Genomic DNA, 19,806 nt, shown 5'->3' on the forward strand with positions numbered 1-19,806 from the left:
TTAATTGCAAAAGAAAAAAGCAAGCTCAGGTGGCTGCAATAGTTACAAGGCTAGATACTGAAAACCTTGGTCTTAATGGCACAAATAAGGAAAACAGTAATGGAATTCCAGTCATTAAGAGATTTATCTCTATGGTACGGTTGGAAAGTCCAGCTGAAGCACTTCATCAAGTGCGCTTTCCAAATTTGTGTAAGCTGAACATGCCAGAACTACGGTAACTTTTAATACTTTAAATCTTTTTCTTGCCTGAACTGGTAGGGGAGTAATGCATTTTGACAAGCCATTAAGCTGGAGGTAAACACTCATTTCAGCTATCTAACCTAACTTATCAAGGGGACCATCCACATCCAACGGTTTACTTATTGATATGCAGATTGGATTCTAAGTGCAATAGGGGATGAGGAGACAAATTTAGATCCTGACCTGCTAAGAATATGAAATATCTATAAATACCTCCATCAGAACTTAAATCCTCTTACAGCCACGAAAGTTGCACTACAGCTGAGGCTTATATGATTCTACACACATTAGTAAAAGCCATGATATGGTAAAACATTTTATTATTGTACACAAATGTGTTTATTAAGGTGCATTCTTTGACAGTATATATGCTTGCACATTACCTAGTTTGTTTAGAAAACACTACTCATCTTGGCAGACACCTAACGAAAATTTAGGAAAACATTACCAATACCTAAGGTTAATTCAATGGGAAACTCCATTTGAACTTCAAGGTATCCCACACTACCATGATATAGAGCTTTTGTATCTTTTTGTGTCACAGTACCTGAAGACTGGCATCACCTTTACCACAAGAGCCTCAAGGAAGCAGACCTTGCCATTTTGTACCAATGATAAGGTTTTTCAAGACCAAAATACCTGATAACAGACGAGTAACACTGCACTGCTAGGAAAACTATTAAATGACTGTCCATACTTTTAAAATTGCATTTAGAAGCTGGATATACAAGCTGTAGCTAATGAACAGCTAGGCTGCAGAATGCCACAAGTTAGTAAAGTCAAGTAATTGAAATAAGGACATTCTTCCCTTCTGCCTTTCAGCAGCAGGAGTATCTGGAAGTACCTGCATGCAGCTGGCAAGCCCCAGGCTCCCTGGGACTGAGCCACCCCATCTCCCTCAGCCACAAGGCTGCCTTTGCACCCTGAAGTGAAAGACACAGAATATGTAGAACAGACCTTATCACTGCTATAAAAATAAAATCTCTCATCTGAAATGTTTGCGATTAGAACCCCCTCACAATTACATCTCTTCTTCCATATTTCAGTCGTAACAACATTCAGCTATCAACTATCTTGCCGGAGGGAAAAAGCAAAAACTACAAAATGATGACAAGAACAACCTGCTTACTCAAATCCTAGTTAAAATTGATTTAAAAAGAGGAAGTTACAATAGGAGGTGTTCCATTACAGTTCAGCTGGGTGTACTGAGGTTACATGATAAACTTGAAGTCAACACATCATCTCAGCTGTGATTCCACCAAAGTAGAAACTACAAAATTTAAAGATTTAAGACAGATCTAGATTGCTGAAATAGAGAAGTATCAGTAAGTCCTGTAGGCAATCTGAATGTCTTTGCACTGAGGGCTTACTTTGGTATTTAGTTAGGAAAATACTAAGTCTCTTTGAACAGTGTAAAACTACAAACACTTCTAATGGCATTTCCACAGCTTCAGGGAGAGCTACATGTAAGATTAATACACTTCAGTAAACTCTTCCTACTCCATAAAGTAGGATCTGAAACACAGCACATTCGCTCAACTGCTTGGTTTGCCTGTAAATAAAGATGCAATGGGGAAAAAAAAGTATCTTAAATTTTGAAATACCTTCTATTTACCTTATGCCTATACTCTTTTAAATCGTTATCTTAAAAAGCATTTCTAGGAATTTTTCAATGATCTTAATATATAAATTGAAGTATCCAAGAATAAACATATGGGACCACTGTGAATGTGAACTTCACACCAGTTATATCCATGGTGAACTGTTTCCGATCTCTGCAGCCTAGGACTTGGCTTTGTAAGAAATGAGGTTTTATTTTTCAGAATTTCACCTCAATATTCTTTAATTATACAGTTATTTGGTACACAACAGAATCCATTTCATTGCTTAAAAGAGATGCTTACAGTGTATAGAAAAATTAAATCCTGAATGAAGTACTACACGGCTTAACAATCAGGCTGATAGCCACTCTGAAAGAAATAGCTAATAAAAAGTTAACAGCTAGAGCAATTAAGTAAAAACCCAACCAAAAAAAGTAGACAGACAAGACCCTCAAAATACCTCCTATTACTAAAATGAAAAGGCATAATAAAAGATTCTTTGCACACTGAACAAAGCCAATACCCTCTTTCCCCCGAGGAGTCTCAAAGCTGAAAGATCTTGAACTGGAAACCAGGGTTTAATATAGTCCAAGAATGATTTAAATAGAAGATACTACTTAAGAAGTCGATTTATTTATTCTTAATTACAGAATTAAAGGTAGTAATTTATCTTTGGACATTTTTGTTCATTTACTTGGCAAATAGCAAGCAGCAGAATTACCTACCATGCTACTCTGGGATGGAAAATATTCCTGTGAACAACTTTTTAGGGTTTTTTTTTTTTTTTGTGTTAAGAGGAATTTCTTAAAGGAATGGGAAAGTAACTAAAATTCCACAAACACCTCCCCAAACTCCATGCACAGAAATTTTCCTTTCCCAAAAACTTTACAAATGTGAAAAGTAAACAAGAGATCAGCATTAACCTTTCAGAATTTATCCATTTAGAATAGAAATGGAAAAAACTCACAAAGTGGCGAGGAGAGTACTGCATTAACATTATTAACATGAGCATTAACATGATCCTACATTTGCCAAGAAGTGTTTAAAAATAAAAAAACTACACAGAATTTAATAGTAGTATAGTACTAACAGAATAATTAGACTCTACTTTCCATACCTGTATTTCTGTAAATAATGAAAAGACTATTTTCCTTCCCTATTCCACCCATAACTTACAAAGCCTTTTCCGCCCCCCACCTCTGAGAAAACAAAGAACAAACAAAACAAATCCCCACTCAATCAAAGTTTAATTCCTCCATTTATAGCTGCTGAAATCACGGTTTAGTTCTGAGATTTCACAAAACACTTTTCCAAGCAAAACCACTTCCAAGTAAAAACACTTTCCAAGACCTACTTCGACCTATTTGTACTTCAGGGCAAACAACTGGGCTTTTACAGCACAAAGTTGAAATTATGGATATTCAGGAGAATAGAATTTAGAACTTAGCTCATCACAGAAAATAAAGGACTGAAAAAAAGACCAGTTGTGTTTTGGATCTGCAGTACCGTTCGTGCACTGCTCCAGGAGAACCTTACTGGTTGAATTCAAAGTTATCTTGAGACAAACCTGCTTGTTCTAATATGCAGTGATGGTGGAAAGTAAACCCTACCTCTCAGACATTTATTCACAAACAGAACAAAAATCCCACTGATTGAGCCCAATAAAGAGAAGCAAAAAAAGGGTTATCAATGGCAATTTGTATGTTTACTTGGGCGTGAAGAACTCACAGTAAATAGCAAAGCCACTACAGCTGTCTTACACTAGCCAAAACAGGAATTAGTATTTGGAGCATAACAAATAAACTGGAAATATTGGAAAAATAACTTGCCCATTTAGTATTAAAATATAAAAACTTGAATACTTTTACAATTTAAACAGAAAAAAGCAGTATCTACAAATATTACTAAATAAATTCTGCAAATACTTTTATGTATCACTGAAAGATACGGCACAAGTGTGACACAGGGAACACTTAACAGAAATGTCTTTAAAATGCAGAAAATCCCACTACACCTTAAGCAAGCAGAAATGTTGAGAGGGAGATCAAGTACCAAAAAATGAAACCAGAAAAAACCAGAAAAGCTTCCCAAACTGATGCAACAACCAAAACCACAAAAAACCCAAACAGAAGCTAATAACCCCTCCTAGATACTTAATATACTTTGAACTATCACTAAAACTTCAGCACTAAATGGTTTCAGGGATTTTTTAAGTCACCTAAAATATGTCAGCAGCATAAAACATTTAAGATGAAAAGTTTTACTCAACATTTTGGTTTTCTGTAGGTTTTTCACCTTTGTTTGTTAAGTTATGCCTTAGATAACATTTCACACAGTGGTTACATAACTCTGCTGATGTCAGTGTTACTTTGTCTCAGGCCTACTAAGCTGCATAACTGCCAACACATTTTACATGGTGCAGGGTTTCTTTCCACACCAGGAACAGCTTTTATTTCTATAACTATGAAGGTATATTTCTTTTGCTCAGAAAAGCCACTAAATTGTGCTAGGGATTGTGCAGGGAGGAGAGAAACCCAAGGTCCAAAAGCAACAGCAAAAAAACCAAACTTTGTTCATTCTGTAGCCACTTTTGTGTAAATCCCAGCATGCAAGAGCAAGCAGCAAAAAAAAAAAAATTTAAGTGAAAAACTATGTTTAAAGAAAAATAAAAACCTATTAAAAATGCCAGGTTGGAATGATAAATCTTCCTTAATTTTAGATGATTTTCCTAGCAAAGATTCTAGCAAATTACCTTTAAATATGATCCATAGTATTTTGTTACATAAGGACTATCACACTGACTTAAAACAGTTATCTCTTGCTGTATATCTTCTATTTCATCTTCTGCTTCCTCAAGGTCTATGATTTTTATGGCAACCACTTGCTGTGTCCGATTATCAATTCCTTTGAAGACCTCACCAAAGGAGCCTTTCCCAATGCGTTCCAATTTTGTGAACAGTTCTTCTGGGTCTGCTCTGTGGTTCTAGAAAAAGAAATAAAAAAAAGAAGGGAAAAAAAGACACATGAGTTGCCTAATTTCATTCCAAAGTAAGTACTTTATTAGCCCTCATTACTCCCCAAGAAGCATATCATCCAGATTTATCATCACCAGAAGGGCTGCATCAGGTAAATTTATTTCCTGCACACTTAACTTCTAATTCAGCTATTAGTTACAGAACATACATTATGCAATTCTGTCAAAGGTAAGTGAGCCTTACCAGGGCGGGAGTCAGGTACAAACCTCATTTCACTTCCTCACATAACAACCCTTTAAAATGAAAGAATAGAGCTGTTCCTAACATTAATCCTGTCTGTGCAGCAATTCAGAAGCCTGGGGAATGCAATTACTGGCACAGGACCACCAACGACATCACCCAGGCAGACAAGGCTGGGCTTCCCACCTGGCCAAGAGCCTGGGGCAGGCACAGCTCCCTGTCACCTAACACAGCGACGGGTGCTCGGGAGAGGATGGCACGACTGCCAGAGTCTGAGACCAGGCGAGACCAGGTGTCTCTGGGGCAGTTAAAAGTGCTGACAGAAAGAAGAGCCAAAGGGATGAGATGTAGTCGGCAAAGGAATAAGAAGCTGCCACGGAGTACTGAACCCGTGGCACTGATTGGAACTGGCTGGTACCACCACACGCCTTACAGAGGGGAGCAGAGCACCGCTGAGGACACTGCTGGTTTGGAATCTCTGCTGAATAACTACTCTTAAAAGCACCCAGACTGGTTACTATAAAAATATTTTAAATTTCTTAGCTTCACTCAAGTAGTTGGGAGGGTAACAAAAAGGAAGCAAATTCTCATGTTCCCATCAACATAAAGCATGCCATGTGGCTGCTTAGAGAACCTTGCATATCCATGCATCAGAGCACTGGCTTTTGAAGGACATGGATGACACACTCCACAGTTTAAGAACATAAAACTTCACACCAGAGTACAAAAATTTACAGAGAAATGTTTTGAAGAGGTCACGCAGAAATAGAAATACCGCAAGAACAGAACAGCCCATGCTTTGCAGATCAACAGAATTAAATGTCTTAAATTAAATTAAATGCTATCAGAACTGGGCAACTGACTGTACACATCAGTGCTGAATAAAGAAACATCCCTGACTGAAAAAAGACCTCTAATTCAGTAGAAGTTTTGGAAATACAGCAGAGATGCTTTGCTCTGCATCTTTCTCACATTCCAAAAGTCAGAACCAGCAAAAGAAGCAGCAAGCTTGGCAAAAGCAGACATTTAACCTAAAGCAGAGATTACCCTACACAACCAAATACTGAAGTATCAACATGAAACTCCAGAATGTAACTTTACATTGGTGTTCTTGCACATTCATGAGAAAATCTTTACTAGGAAAAAAGGTATATTAGTACTTTAAGCTAGTCCAGAATGGACTAGTACAGAATGGACTTACATCTGGGTCCTTACTGTTGCTTCTTCCCTTCAACCAGAACCATAATTTATTCCACAATACAGTGAAATGAATCAGGAAGCTGATTTAGCTAAGAGTTAACCATAAGATTTGCCAGGTTTATTTTCAGCTGAATCAGTTCACTGCTCATATATACCAAGCTGTTATTTCTGCTGTCACAAGAGGAGGGAACACAAATTAGTGCAGCAGATTCTCGGTGACCTGTGGAGGCAAGACTTCTAGATGTTGTAAACAGACAAGACACACTGCTGCTCCTGAGCAGCACATTGCAACAGGAATGAGGAATTTCCCCTTTGTCTGTAATGAGCTCATTGCTACTCTGCTCCATTAAAAACAATTCCTAGAAATAGTTAAATAAAAAACTTGTGTTTTCTTCTGTTGATAGAGACAGTGAAAGACCTAAAAGATGAACAAATACACAATCAAAGGAAATTAAAAAAAAAAAGAAAAAAAAAAAGAAAAAAAAGATTAAAAAGGAAAAAAAAAGACCTATTTGGTCTGAAACCTGGGAGAACTAATATCGTTATATTAGGAAAGAAAATGACTGAAGGCTTCAGGTGCTCATAAAGTTTTTAGTTAAAATGGTCCCAGAACACCAGTACATCTTCACACCATCCAAAGACAGACACATTGCTGTACACTACTGCATCAGCTACTACCACCAATTCACTGCTAAGAGTAAAAAACATTTTTTAAAAAAAATCTGAATTTAAAATCTATATCCACAGGTGCTCCAAAAAATTATTGTAGGGACCGATGAGGTAAAAGCAGCAGCGACTGCCACACAGCCTTTCCCTGATGCCAGGTAAGATGGGAAACTGTCCTCTAGCTGGAATGGTTTCCCAACTACATTACTTACAATAAGGAATAACTAACTCTTCTCCATTTACAACAAACAGAGACACACACTTCCAGGAAACAAGAAAGATGACTGGCAAAACTTTTTATTGATGCTTAAATACTCATCTTCACAACAACTAGCTCACTTTAAGACATACTTGGAATATGGGATTTCAGCAGTCATTCATACCAATAGGTATTGCTGATTCAAGATTAAACCTGTTAAATACTTCCAGTCAGATAAAAGAAAAGCAATTTAATCACATATTCAGCTAATCCAGCCCTTCACAAATGTCTCATCACCTCAAGGGGTAACACTTGGATTTTGCTGGGGGAGAAACCTTAAGCAGAAAACTCCTCTGGGCTCCTCAGTAGAAAAGCACTTCACTCCGTCCCTGTACACCCAATTAAACACCATCAGCAGAGCAAACCAAGCCTACAAATTCTCTCCCCTAAGCCACTTCAGGTGAATCAGAGCTTTAAAGGCCATTTTATCTTCCAACAACTCCTGATGCCATTGTGTGTGAGTGCTGGGGTACAGGGAGAGATCAGTCATGGGTGGACTTCCCAATGCTGCAGAACTCCAAGTACATCCCTGGGAGGAGGAGGTGGAGCAGAGGGACATCAGAGAACAAACTGTGCGGGACTACTTGAGGAAACAGTCACATCTTTCTATTCTCAGAAAATCCTCTCACAGCAAGCAATTTCAGCTTTACAGCTTCTGTTACTCACCGAGGCTGACAAGGGACTCTAGGACACTCCAGGATAAGGACAAGTATTTCTGACCAACTACAGCTAATATTGAGGCAATGTCCTTTGGAAAGACTTCAAACTTGTAACACTACATAACTTAAAACATGGCCTGAGAACAAAGACTGCATTTTGAAACAGATTTGCTTTTACCTTTCTTAATTTCCTTGTCTTCCAGACTACTGTTCCACAGGAATGTTTTTCTTTAACTAACAAACAAAAACTTTTAAAGACTGCTCCCTAAACAAATGTATATAAAAGGATGGAGATTTACTTTATATAAATAGAAATGTATATGTGTATATACACACCCTCAATACATACCAATAAATTTCTGCAATACAGCTGCCACCTAACTTCTAATACGACAGAAATTTAAGATTTTTAACACTATTAACGCTCCTAAGCAAAACCACCCTTGTTATTCCTTGCTGTTTCACAGATCTTTCCCTGAAATGGAAAAAAAGCTTTGAAAGACACCTGTAGGAATAACTAATATTCTTTTTTTTTTAATAAATACTGTTTTCCATGGGAGGCCACATCTGTTGGGCAGCAGACGGTTAACAACGCAACAGACAGTATACAGACTCCATCATCACTTCTCCAAGGATAATACCTGTAAGTGGACAAATCAGGCAGAGAAGGTCTTGCCCTTTCTCTCCCTAAGCCAAATTCCAGAGACAAAAGAAGCAACAAGTACAACAAGCACAGGCACAGGCACATGCCAGCTCCAGTCCTGCCAGTGTGACTAAGAGCACCAGCACGAGCGTGACAACACAGGCCCTCTGCACTGCCTGCTTTGCTTCCAAGTACACCATTTCACCAGCCCAGTACAACCACACAGCCTGGGGCCTTCAGGAAATCTCTCCTCCTCTCTTATTCAACCTGGTGCCATCACTGTATGTGTTCATACACATCTGTATGCGTACACAGAAACTTACACAATCTGGTTCCTCAGACCTCAGGAGTTCATCCAGCCTGACTACCTGCTCAGGAGCCCCAAATAAAAAACACTATAGCATCATTTTTGCCAGCATACTTTTTTTTAAACATAATTTTTCCCAGTTGTTGCATCAAGCATTCTGCCAATCTGGCTTATATAACCTCTTTCCTCTGATTCCAATAAATACATGTTTCTGAAGCAATGTCCTGGCTGTGCTACAAGACTGACTTGCTGACTCACCTTTTCACCTCCGACCCTTTCACGTACCTGTTCTTCAAATTCTGAATTCCTCCCTTAAAACAAACTTAGAACATACTGAATATGTAACTTCCAAGATTATACAGAAATCTAATAACATAGACAAAATTAGAAGAAACAGTATGTCAGGCTGTGTCCAGGTCTGTTGGTGGAGGACAACTCTTTTACAGAAACAGGTCTTCTGAAAATGCTCATTAATTAATTTCTTTCAAAGGTACTGAATACAATTGAATGAAAAAACAAAACTTTAAAGAATCTTGAACAGAGGCTGAACTAATGCCTTGATTTTAACAAAATCAAGCACCTAACATCTTCTAGGATTCCTAAAGCAACCATTTTAACAGTCTTGTGAGGTTTCTTCTAAGCAGTCTGTCAGTGTGACAGCATACGTCCTCTCATCTTAACAGTATTTCTAAAAGCTGACCAAGAAATGCTGTTACACTGTGAGGACTTTCAAGCATCTCCCAGGCTTTACCTGGAACAGAAGTTCCCTTAGAATTGTAGCACTGCTACAGACTAGCTCACCTACACTTACACCTACATTACCCAAATATATATTAAAGATATGATAATTAGTTCAAAGGATTTTATAGAAGTTTGGTAAGAGAAGACCATAGATTGTTTACTCATGTTTTTCAAGCACCCACTACTACGGCAGTCTAACAGGTCCTGGTATCTTTGGAAGCTGTAAGAATCACCTGTGCTTAAAAGACTGTAATTTCAAACAATTCCATTTGCCTATTCTCAGACAATAAAGCACCTATTAAATTTTCTTCTGTTCAGACCTCCCAAAAATAAAATTAAGAGGGAGTAAGACTGACAAACCTGATAAGCTACAGTACTTCTTAAGGGTAAGGTCTTAATCAACAGATACATTCTTCTTTATTTCTTCCCATACACTATCTGCACATAGTTTCAGATATTTTATATATATATTTACACATATATATACACACAAATTATACACCATGCATATTAATTCATGTAACAATATTTATTCACAGAAATTATATGTATTTTCATATTTTACTTGTATAAGGAAAGTTAGTCACAGAAAAATGCCATAGGCATGTGTGTGTGTATATACATAAAAATTTAAATAGTCTGAAGTTAATGAAGGCACAGGTGCAGATCCATTATTACTTACAAAAAATAAGAAAAATGAACCTGCTGACATTCAAGACAAGGATGGAACCTACAGACATCTCTTTTCTCTCTCTTGAACACATACACACTTTTGTTTTCAGCTATTTTGGCAAGTAAATAAACTCTGATGCTGCCCTGCAGTCCTGTTCAAGACAAAGACATCAGAATTTGATTATATTTACTGGAACTGTATGAGACATATGCAGAGAAAGTTATTTTAAGAGCAACAAAAAAACCCAATTTGATTTTATCAAACTTTTACATTATCTGCAAGTTTTGCTACTCAAGGGGTAGTAAAATCATATCTGGGCTTTGCTGTCCTTAAATGGGACCTGACCTCTGTTACACCCTTTATGAAACATCTCTCTTATCTGACAAGGCCAAGACTCATTGCCATTTTTAGTGAGAACATAGGGAACTTCATATAAAAGCAAAAACAGCAAGCAAAAACATATGTGGCTTTGTTTTCATCAAGTTTGCCATAGGGCAAGCTGCTTGAAAATTTATATGACTACCAAAACTCTAAAATCAGCATTCAAATCCACCTACTGTCAGATTTTTAAGGGAAGAAATTACCTTCATATTCAAACTATCTCTGACCTGTGGCAGATGTGAGCTGTCAATGTACGTTATGCTGAAAATGGAAACCACTGAAGTCAGTTCCTCTATTCTTAGCTTTTCTTTCACAAAACATAAAGCAGTTTAGGAAAAAGTATAAATAAGCACAAAAAAAGACTAATACCATATGTCCCAAAGATTAGCTCTCTGACACAAGGCAATTAAAAAAAATCACACCAATTATTTATAAAGAGTACTCTGCACTGAGGAAAGGAAACAAAGAGAAATTTCCCATGACAATGAGTTCCCCTATAACTGATATCCTGCAAATCCTACAGTTCAAATGGAGTTCCACTTGGCTTTTATGTATCAATACTTTTTAACTACCTAGTGTATTTTTAAAACATCCTCAAACCACCACATATAGCTGCATAATCTCCAGTCTGTTCACATCTCTGAGGAGCACAGCCTATTAAAACAGAAGAATTAAGGCATGGGGGACACAAAAATTACATGACTGAGTCTTGACTACGATTTGAAAAAAATGTGAGCGGCCTAATGTTTTTTAGTTAGAGGGACAGACATCCTGAAATGGAGATATAAATCAGTTCAACATGTAGAAATCACATCAACAGATTCTGGTGTCACAACGTTTCAAGTCTGTTCTGCATTTATTAAGTTCAACAAACTGATCTTTCACAAGAAGTTTCATCTTCTCTGTTGAACAGTGTAGGACAACTGACTGCTGAATGAATAACTAACCCACCTCAATGAACTAACCTGAATCAGAAGTCAGAACATAAAGGACTACTGTAATTTGTGATTGCTAAAGAACACTTGTAACCTCTCCATTTTAAGAACTGCTTTGAAAAATGTACTCTGCAGAGAGATTTCAAAGGCCACATCTAATAGGAATATGGAAAAATAACCATTTATGGGCTGCAGCCTACTTTTAGCAGTGTGCCTTTCCTTTCAGCACCAGCCTGCTTATCAGTACACAAACAATTTTTTTTTTAATTCTTGCCACACCCATTTAAAGGCATAACCATGTCAGAACTCTGCCAGCAATAACCTACAGCATTTCAAACATTTTCCTAATATTTAAATACAGCTAAGTGGCAACTGCTACATAAATTTGACAGGCCATCTCACTCTAAAAGACATTTTAGCATTTCTTCTGTGTAAATTAGGACTAGATACGCAGACCTTCCTCCTGTAAATAAGATTAGAATTATACTACAGCCACCTAGAACACAAATAAAAACAAAATCCAGGTTTTTAACTTGCCGGTTCATAAAATAAAAACTAATGAAAAGACCTCAAATATGACATACGTTAGTACTTTTGTGAAATCTCTCCACTGAAGAAGTCATTACTTATTTTCAGGCCAAACAAAACTGAAGTGAGGCACAAACATGCTAGTCGAAAAAGGATGGCTCCAAACCACAGTGTGGGTGGGTTAAAGAGCAGGCCACAAGTTTAGTTACCACAGACAAGTCTCCAGGCATAGTGACTGCCTGCAATGAACACTAAGTGGGACTCCGTATTTAGAGGATATCAACATTCCTTTAATTTGGGGAGGGACCATTTGGAGAAAGGAAGGCAAATACCAGTCTACTAGAATCCTACATTTCTGTCTCTCCCCAAGGCTAGAGAACCACAAGCATGAAAGCTGTGCTCTCTTCTTGAACACTGATCCTTGATCATATCGACAATACTGGACCTGAAGCTACAAAGAGCACACAATGAAAAACCAGAAACACAACTCCAAAATGAGCTACAAAGAAAGAAACCTCTGCTGCCAGAACCAACCTGCCCGTTTCAGGAAACTCATTTTTCAATTAATTTGCAGCTCATTCATAGCATGGCAAAGCATCTCATTACATAAAAGGCAGGGGGAAGGGGGAGGGGAGGAAAAGAAACACCCTGGAGAAAAAAAAAAATCAGATTCTTCTTGCCAGCTAGGCTAGAATAAAGCTGTACAGGAATGTAAAAATTTTCTTGCTATGACCAGCTGCCAGATGATACCTTCCCAGGTGAGATATCAACAGTGAGAAAATTTTGCTCCCCTCATAATTCTCTGCGTTTTTAACTGATCTACATCAGTAGAAATTCAATCTTTTTTACTTAGTGTTTTACATTTAGGCATGCTACAACACCCATGGTCACTTGAAGCTGTACATTGTTTTTATTACTCTGCGTTCAGCTCCCAACACAGAAGCCTCTGCTGAAACACAACATGACATCTAGCAAAGCATAAACACTCTCTGATCCTCACCCAGCCAATATTATTCAGATATTCAAAACATGTAACAGTACCCAGTTGAGGGGAAAGCCTGCAAAAGACTGGGGAGCAGAAGGAAACAGGATAAAAACCTTCCATTCTCCAGGACTGAACACATGGTTCTTGAATTCTGGTTCATGTAAACAGTGAAGCCACTCTGGGCTCTCAGACTCCCCCTTCTAAGGCTTAAGTGTGAAACTTGCAGATTTATGCACATTTCTCATTCCTTTTTTTCCTTCACTGATGCAGAGAGAATTCATGCAGAACCATAACAGACCTTGTCACAAGGCTTTTTCAGACATGCTGCCTCAATCAAGAGCATTCAAATTCAGACTTTGGAAACACAAACCTGGTTACACACTTCCAAAAACTGCAGTTCTGTGCAATTCTTCCAAGTTTTCCTTATGAAGAAGGAACTAAGTTGAAGCAATGCTCTCTCCTGAGCTATAGACCTAATCAATATAGCCCATCTGTACAAAAACATGCACACAAAATGAGGAAGAATGAGACCAGCAAACTACTGTTACCCTGTCAGTACCTGTATTAACAGTTTCTCTGATTCAATTCTTTTCACCAAGTCTATTTGGTTAGCAATCCTCTGGCAGAAGAGATTTCAGTGAGTTATCACCAGGTGGGCACCCTTCCCCGGAGATTTGAGCTTCTCCTTTCAGAGCTAAGGAGAGTGCTGCTCAGTGATCCTCATCTAATCAGCAGAACAGACATGTTCCAGGAGAACTGCAAGAAGTTTAAATTTAAAGAACGGATGACAGTTCTTTAAATAAATACTGGTGAGGCAGTACTAGGAAGGAGTTTTATTTCCAATTATTTTAAGAAAGAAATTGCAGGATTTGGAACAGTGACTCCTGCTGCGATAGATACCACAACTCTGTATTTCTTCAAAGACAACATACAAGTAGACATCACAGCATGACAGAAAATATTTGTCACAGAAGCACTTCCAAACCACCTTTGTACTGTTCATCTCCAACCTCATCTTCCCAAAACCCATTTCTGAACCCTTCTGACAATTAAATTCAGTCTCTAAGAACAAATGAAAGACAAAACAACAGTCTCTTACAACCTTCCAAATTTCATAGCTTCTAAATCTGAAGACAGTCAGTAAAGAGAAAACAAATGGTACTTTTACTACTTGCTCTAAAATTTAGCCTTTCACTTTTAGAGATGACTGAAAACAGAGGCTACTACTCTTGTCTATCTTCACTAATACATTTCACAGGTCTCATAGGACAAATGCTGTTACAGAAACACATTCAGTCACATATACGCTTTCTGGTGTACCACTGAGTTACAAAGAAACATTCCTTCCCTCACAGTAAGTACCTAAAGAAAAAATTGCAATATATTACTGAGCTATTGCTTGCTGTATATCCTCCTTTTGGATAAAAAGGAGAAAAGCAAAACAAAACTTTTATCAGGACTTGTAAAGCTGAGACACTGGAGTTTCAAAAACAGCCAGTGCAAATATATTCAATGTTAAAATCAGAATAAAATAAGAATTATGTATGTTTAAAAGTTAAAACTGTTTTCAGATGTAATGTTTGTACCTTTTGGGGGAATATTATTCTCTGCTCAAAACTGACAGTGTATGATGGTACAGAACATACAGAGATCAAGGCGAGTTGGTTTATGTGCTCTCTCCAGCTTCAGCTGATTTGCCTCAGAATTCCAAGTCAAAGCACTTAATGTGTCTATAAAACTGTAAAATATGCACAGAAAATACTACTACAGGACTGGACCTTTTCTTTTAACCAGCATCTGCTGAATTCTGGGTGATTATACCTGCACAGCTCCCATGCACTGAATACTTTTCAGGGCTCTGTCTACTCTCCTCCTTTGATACTACTAAGACAGTACAAGGATAACTGAGCCCTACTTTTCCTGTCACCAGAGTAACTTACCATGAGGCATAACAGGGAACCAAGTTCAGCTAATAAGGCCTGAGCTGATTTAGCAATCTACTATTAGATACACTAGACCTCGTAGGTTCTGCACAACACAGAAAGGAACAACTGCAGTGTTGAATTCCACAATTATTTTTCTGCTTCAAGCAGAAAAGAGATTTGTTCTCCATAAAGCTTAAAATACTGTCTTCCTGCAGTCTACCTGCACTGAGGCTCAAAGTACCAATCAAGGAACTGAAACTGGAAAAAACACCACAGTCCGCTTCAGCTTAATCATAAGACATCAGTTTTCTAGACACTGTGGAAGTCTCCTAGTCCTGCAAGTGCTAGACTTCCCAGTTTCCCTTAAGTAAAGTAAATAGTAAAAGTTTAAAGCCTTTTCAAATTTGCTGCAGAAACACCTGGATACAACTCAGTTCCTAGTAGAGGAATAAATTAAAAGAACCTTGAATGGATCTTTCTTGAAAGGTTTAAGTTATTCTATCATGAACTTTCTAAACATTTAAGTATTTTACAGTAATAGATTGGTTGCTCTTAACAGAGGCCATATTCTTTTAAATTCAGTGCACAAGGTTTACTAGAAATCTGACACACTTCCAGACTAGCTTTAGGTACCACACATTTCTAGCTGTGCACTAAGTTAAGAGAAAATGTGGGTTTTCTAGGGCCATGAAAAGGAGCACTTACCAAATTAAATGCTACCTCTCATCTTTCTCTACCCATCCAACCAGGCATTAACCGATCCGCCCCTGAGCGGCCTGCAGGGAGGGATTCTCCAGCTGCCAGGCTCAGTCCGTATGGTGAGCAGCACCCTGTAGCCACTCTGTTAACTGGCAGCACAGAGAGCAAAGCTCACCTTGACACCCAAGCTTTCTTTTAATCAAGCAATCTTTCAATTGTGAATCAGAGTACACTGCCTGACAGGTCACATGCTCCTGGCTGCTCCACTTTTAGAGGAACTTAGATTCTTTAATGCAAGATAGTCTGAATGCCAACAAAAACAGATGGAGAGCACTTCTAAACAACCTTTCTGGCTGTGCTCAAAACTACTGTCATACAGGATCAGGAGATATCAACAAGGCCATGAGAAAGGAAACAGAAAGTGTTTAGATGAGTAGGATAGCAGAGATAATGGGACATAAAGCCCCAAACCAGGTTCCAAAGACACACATACTAACAAAAAATACCTGTGAGAAGAATCAATATTTCCGTCAGTTAATAAATTAGTATTTCACAGAGTTAAGGTTTTTGCATGACACATTAGAATAGGAAAAAGTTACACTTATACATTAAAACTCTACCAGCTAAAAAAGGCATTTATTACTTGAATGACGCTCCATCAAGTTTACAAGTTTAGTTCAGAAAATTTAAATGCTGACATATTGAAAAGTTGCCTCCCTATCCACCTTAGAAAGGTTGACTTTTACTCGCTTGCAAATGAACAGTTTCCAACCTCTTTTTATTTGTAAAGAGTTTTGGAAGCATTGTGTGAGATGCTGCCAAATGACTGACATCCTTGAAATGTTCAGATCACTTGAAACAACCAACCCCTGAACTATGTATGTACTCTGTCTGCTGGGCAATACAAAAACACTCAGGACTAACAATAAGGGGTCCAACACCTTCCGCACTCCAGCTATTTCCAGCACCTGGGCTGGCAAAGACACAGACAACATCTCTCTTGCAAGCTGCTTCTAGAAATGTTCTGTAGGAGTTCAACTGGATTCCTTGAAAACGGTGCTGGTGAACAGGTTGCTCACTGCGAAACCTTAAAGCATTCCAGACTAAGAACTAGTTGGAATATTTTTATCCCAACGAACAAAGTTACTGTGACATTACTGAATAAAACCTCAAACCTGACAATCAAGCTCACTGCAAACTGTGCTTCCTGTAACCAGGACACCTTAACTGTGCTCACCATCCTTTCCATTTTCCATCTCATCTTGGATTCTGTGTAAAATGCCGTAATTTGGGGTCTCACATCCAGCTTCAGGGCACTCTTTTATACATACACTGAGTACTTCGATTTTACTGAATGGGCCTAGACATTTAGCAGCTGGCTATGTTAACACTGTACAACTGCATCAAGTGAAGCCTTTCCAAAGGAACAAGGAAAATGAATGTGTCTAGGAAGTTGTTTGCAGAAGCAAGAATTGTTAGGTATGAAATCTGGTTTTGTTAGGGACACAAGACAGGTTAAACAGAATGTAACCACTACATAAACAAATGGCTCTGTAACTACTCATAAAGGCAACAGATAATACTACCTCTGGGTCTGCCATTGCTGCCAGGGGACTAAAGTCAGACTCCAAGTCCACCAAAATACCTCAGTGCGATTTTATGTAATTTTCCATGTTTAAGGTTTTTTTAAAGGGGACCTGACTCTTCAGAAGATGAAAAATCTTAAAAGAGTCAAAAAAACTTCTGATATACTTTGGTGATAAACAGTCTTAACCCTTGCTTTTGGAGTATGTGAATTACATAACATGTTTATTTCTGGATTTTTCTTGATACTTTTTGTATAATCAAATGTAAGGGAAGCATAAGATGACAACAAAGCTTAAAACTTCAAGCTTGTGACATTCTCTGAAAAATTCAGTTTCCAACTGTTATATTCAATAAAACCTTCACTCAACAGATTACAGAAAAAGAGGTTTGACATTACACTTTCCCACAGTGATAGTTTTAACATAACTATTACATTTTGCATTACAGAAGAACCTGTTTATTCCTTCTTCAATCAATCAACACACATCTAACACTGAGCAGAAGCATGTATGCTTTTACTATCACTTAGATCATCTCGACTGAAGAGTCCAGACAGCTTAGAAAAACCCAAAGGAAACAACTCTTCTACCTCAGACTGCCATGCAATTGTTGTGTTGATTTTAGCTGTTTTCTTTTTAAGTACTCTGTATTAATGACTCTTCTAGAAGAAGGATGAGCAGATTAACATCACACCAAATTCTATTCCTTTGTATTCTGAGGGTTTGAGGAGTTGTGTAACCATCTTCATAAAAAAAAAGGTAACCAAGGAAAAAAATTGTGCTTTAATTCTATGCATCTGGATTTATCTAATAGTTTAAAAAATGTTTTTAACATACTGATATATGTTAAGGGCTGTGGGTTACACTAATTAGTGGGGATAAGGATGCTATTAGGATAAAGTTTATTGGCACTACAATGGAAAAACAGAACCTTAAATAATTTCAAGGTCTTTTTGTGATGGCAGTTATGGAAAACAGGAGAGCAATACATTAAGCAGATATAAAAATAGGAAAATGACAAACTAGAATGTTGAAACACAAGTTTCCCAAATACAAACACACTAGAAAGCCCAGAGGCTGTAAATAAGGAAGCTCAGACTAAGGTCTTTAACTCTTTTATCACAAAATTTCTTTAGAATGTTGTAATGCAACAGTTACTCTGACAGAATGGAACAAGGAGACTGAGCAGATGTGGCTTGTGTCCTCTTATAAAAAGAGAAAGTCAGTGAATGACCATAATTTACCAGATTTCAGGAAGCCTAGAAATTGTTAGAAGTGAGAAAGGTAAAATAAACCATAGCACTGTAACTGGCATGAATGAAGGTATAAATACTGTTTACACATCAATTCTACACTTGCTAGAAGTCGTAAAGGTACCTGACCAAGAGATATATTCACTTTCTGTTCTGAAGCCTCCTGAACTCTCTACTGTATCTCTCATACACACAGAGATGTATCATGAATGTTTCTATATTATTTGAAGTGAGAAAACCTCCAATGTTATACAGCTGTGAAGATCCTAAGTTAAAAGAATGCGCAAAACACCGACTGGGCTGCCAGTGTCTGACAAGCAAAAAATCAGCACTGAAACGAGCTGGGTTCTCAAGTACTTTACAGAGATAAAGATCTCTGGCCAAACTCGTATTTGATTGTCCAGCGGAGTAAGAATGAAGAGTCAGAGGCATTCCACCTTTCCTACGAAAGTCAGTAACATATCAACTTGTTTGTTTTCTAAGCAGGTAACACAAACATACAAAAACGACACTAGGCCTCATTCCCAGGCGAGGAGAGGTGCAAGTTTCTGACAGACTGTGTTCCCCAGTGCTCTGTCCCCACCAGACCTGGCAGATACCTCCTTTCCATGAATCCCAAGGTCCTCCGGGAAGATGCGCTACAGGCCCAGCGCCAGGGTAGTGGGGAAGTCCTGCAGCAGGTCCGCCTGCCAGGGCTCCTGGTATGTCATTTTACAGCGCACCCACACACCCTGCGATTAACTTCACTTCGCCTTTAATCAGTTTTAGAGGCTCTTACGTGCTCCAGGATGCGGCGCGGCCACCCCTGAACAAAGGGGGCAGGGAGGGAAATCCCTTCTCCCCCGCCTGGGTGCAGGTATGCGGGCCCCGAAGCCTCCCGTTACCTCGGAGCAGCTCCTGCTTCCCTCCCTGCCTCCCTCGCTCCCCCGGCGAGCCGGCCGGCCCGGCCTCCCTCGAGCTCCAGCGCGGCCTCCCCGCGGCCCCGCTCCGCTTCGCCCACCCGCGGCCCCCCGCGCTCCGGCGGCGGCTCCGCCCGGTGCGGGCCGCAAGCGCCGCTTCCGGAGCCGGGGCCGGGCTCGTCGCCTCCATTTTGGGCCCGGTGCGGAGCTCACCTGCATGCCGGGCACTTGCACCGCCACGGGCGAGTGGGCCATGGCGGGCTGCGGCGGCCGGGCGGGCGCCGCCCGCTGCTCCCCGATCTCGGCCTCCTTCTCCTGGGCGGCGGCGGCGGGGCCTGGAAGGACAAAGCGGCGGGGAGGTGGCGGCTTCAGTGCGGGCCGCGCTCCCTCCTTCCCTCCCCGCCCTGCCCG

The 19,806-nt window shown here is 39.1% G+C and overlaps 1 protein-coding gene across 1 annotated transcript in view; it reads right to left on the reverse strand.

Annotated features, from left to right (window-relative positions):
* Window positions 1-19,806, reverse strand: part of LOC134564499 (serine/threonine-protein kinase 26-like) — a 31,573-nt gene that overhangs the window by 10,798 nt on the left and 969 nt on the right. Inside the window, exons 4-5 of the mRNA XM_063423396.1 lie at window positions 19,609-19,730; window positions 4,594-4,824 (exon numbers count right to left, since the gene is read on the reverse strand). Coding sequence (XP_063279466.1) covers window positions 4,594-4,824; window positions 19,609-19,730 — 353 coding nt within the window. The remainder of the gene's footprint in view (window positions 1-4,593; window positions 4,825-19,608; window positions 19,731-19,806) is intronic.

The sequence above is a fragment of the Prinia subflava genome, chromosome Z (assembly GCF_021018805.1).
Source record: "Prinia subflava isolate CZ2003 ecotype Zambia chromosome Z, Cam_Psub_1.2, whole genome shotgun sequence".
NCBI classification, from domain to species: domain Eukaryota; kingdom Metazoa; phylum Chordata; class Aves; order Passeriformes; family Cisticolidae; genus Prinia; species Prinia subflava.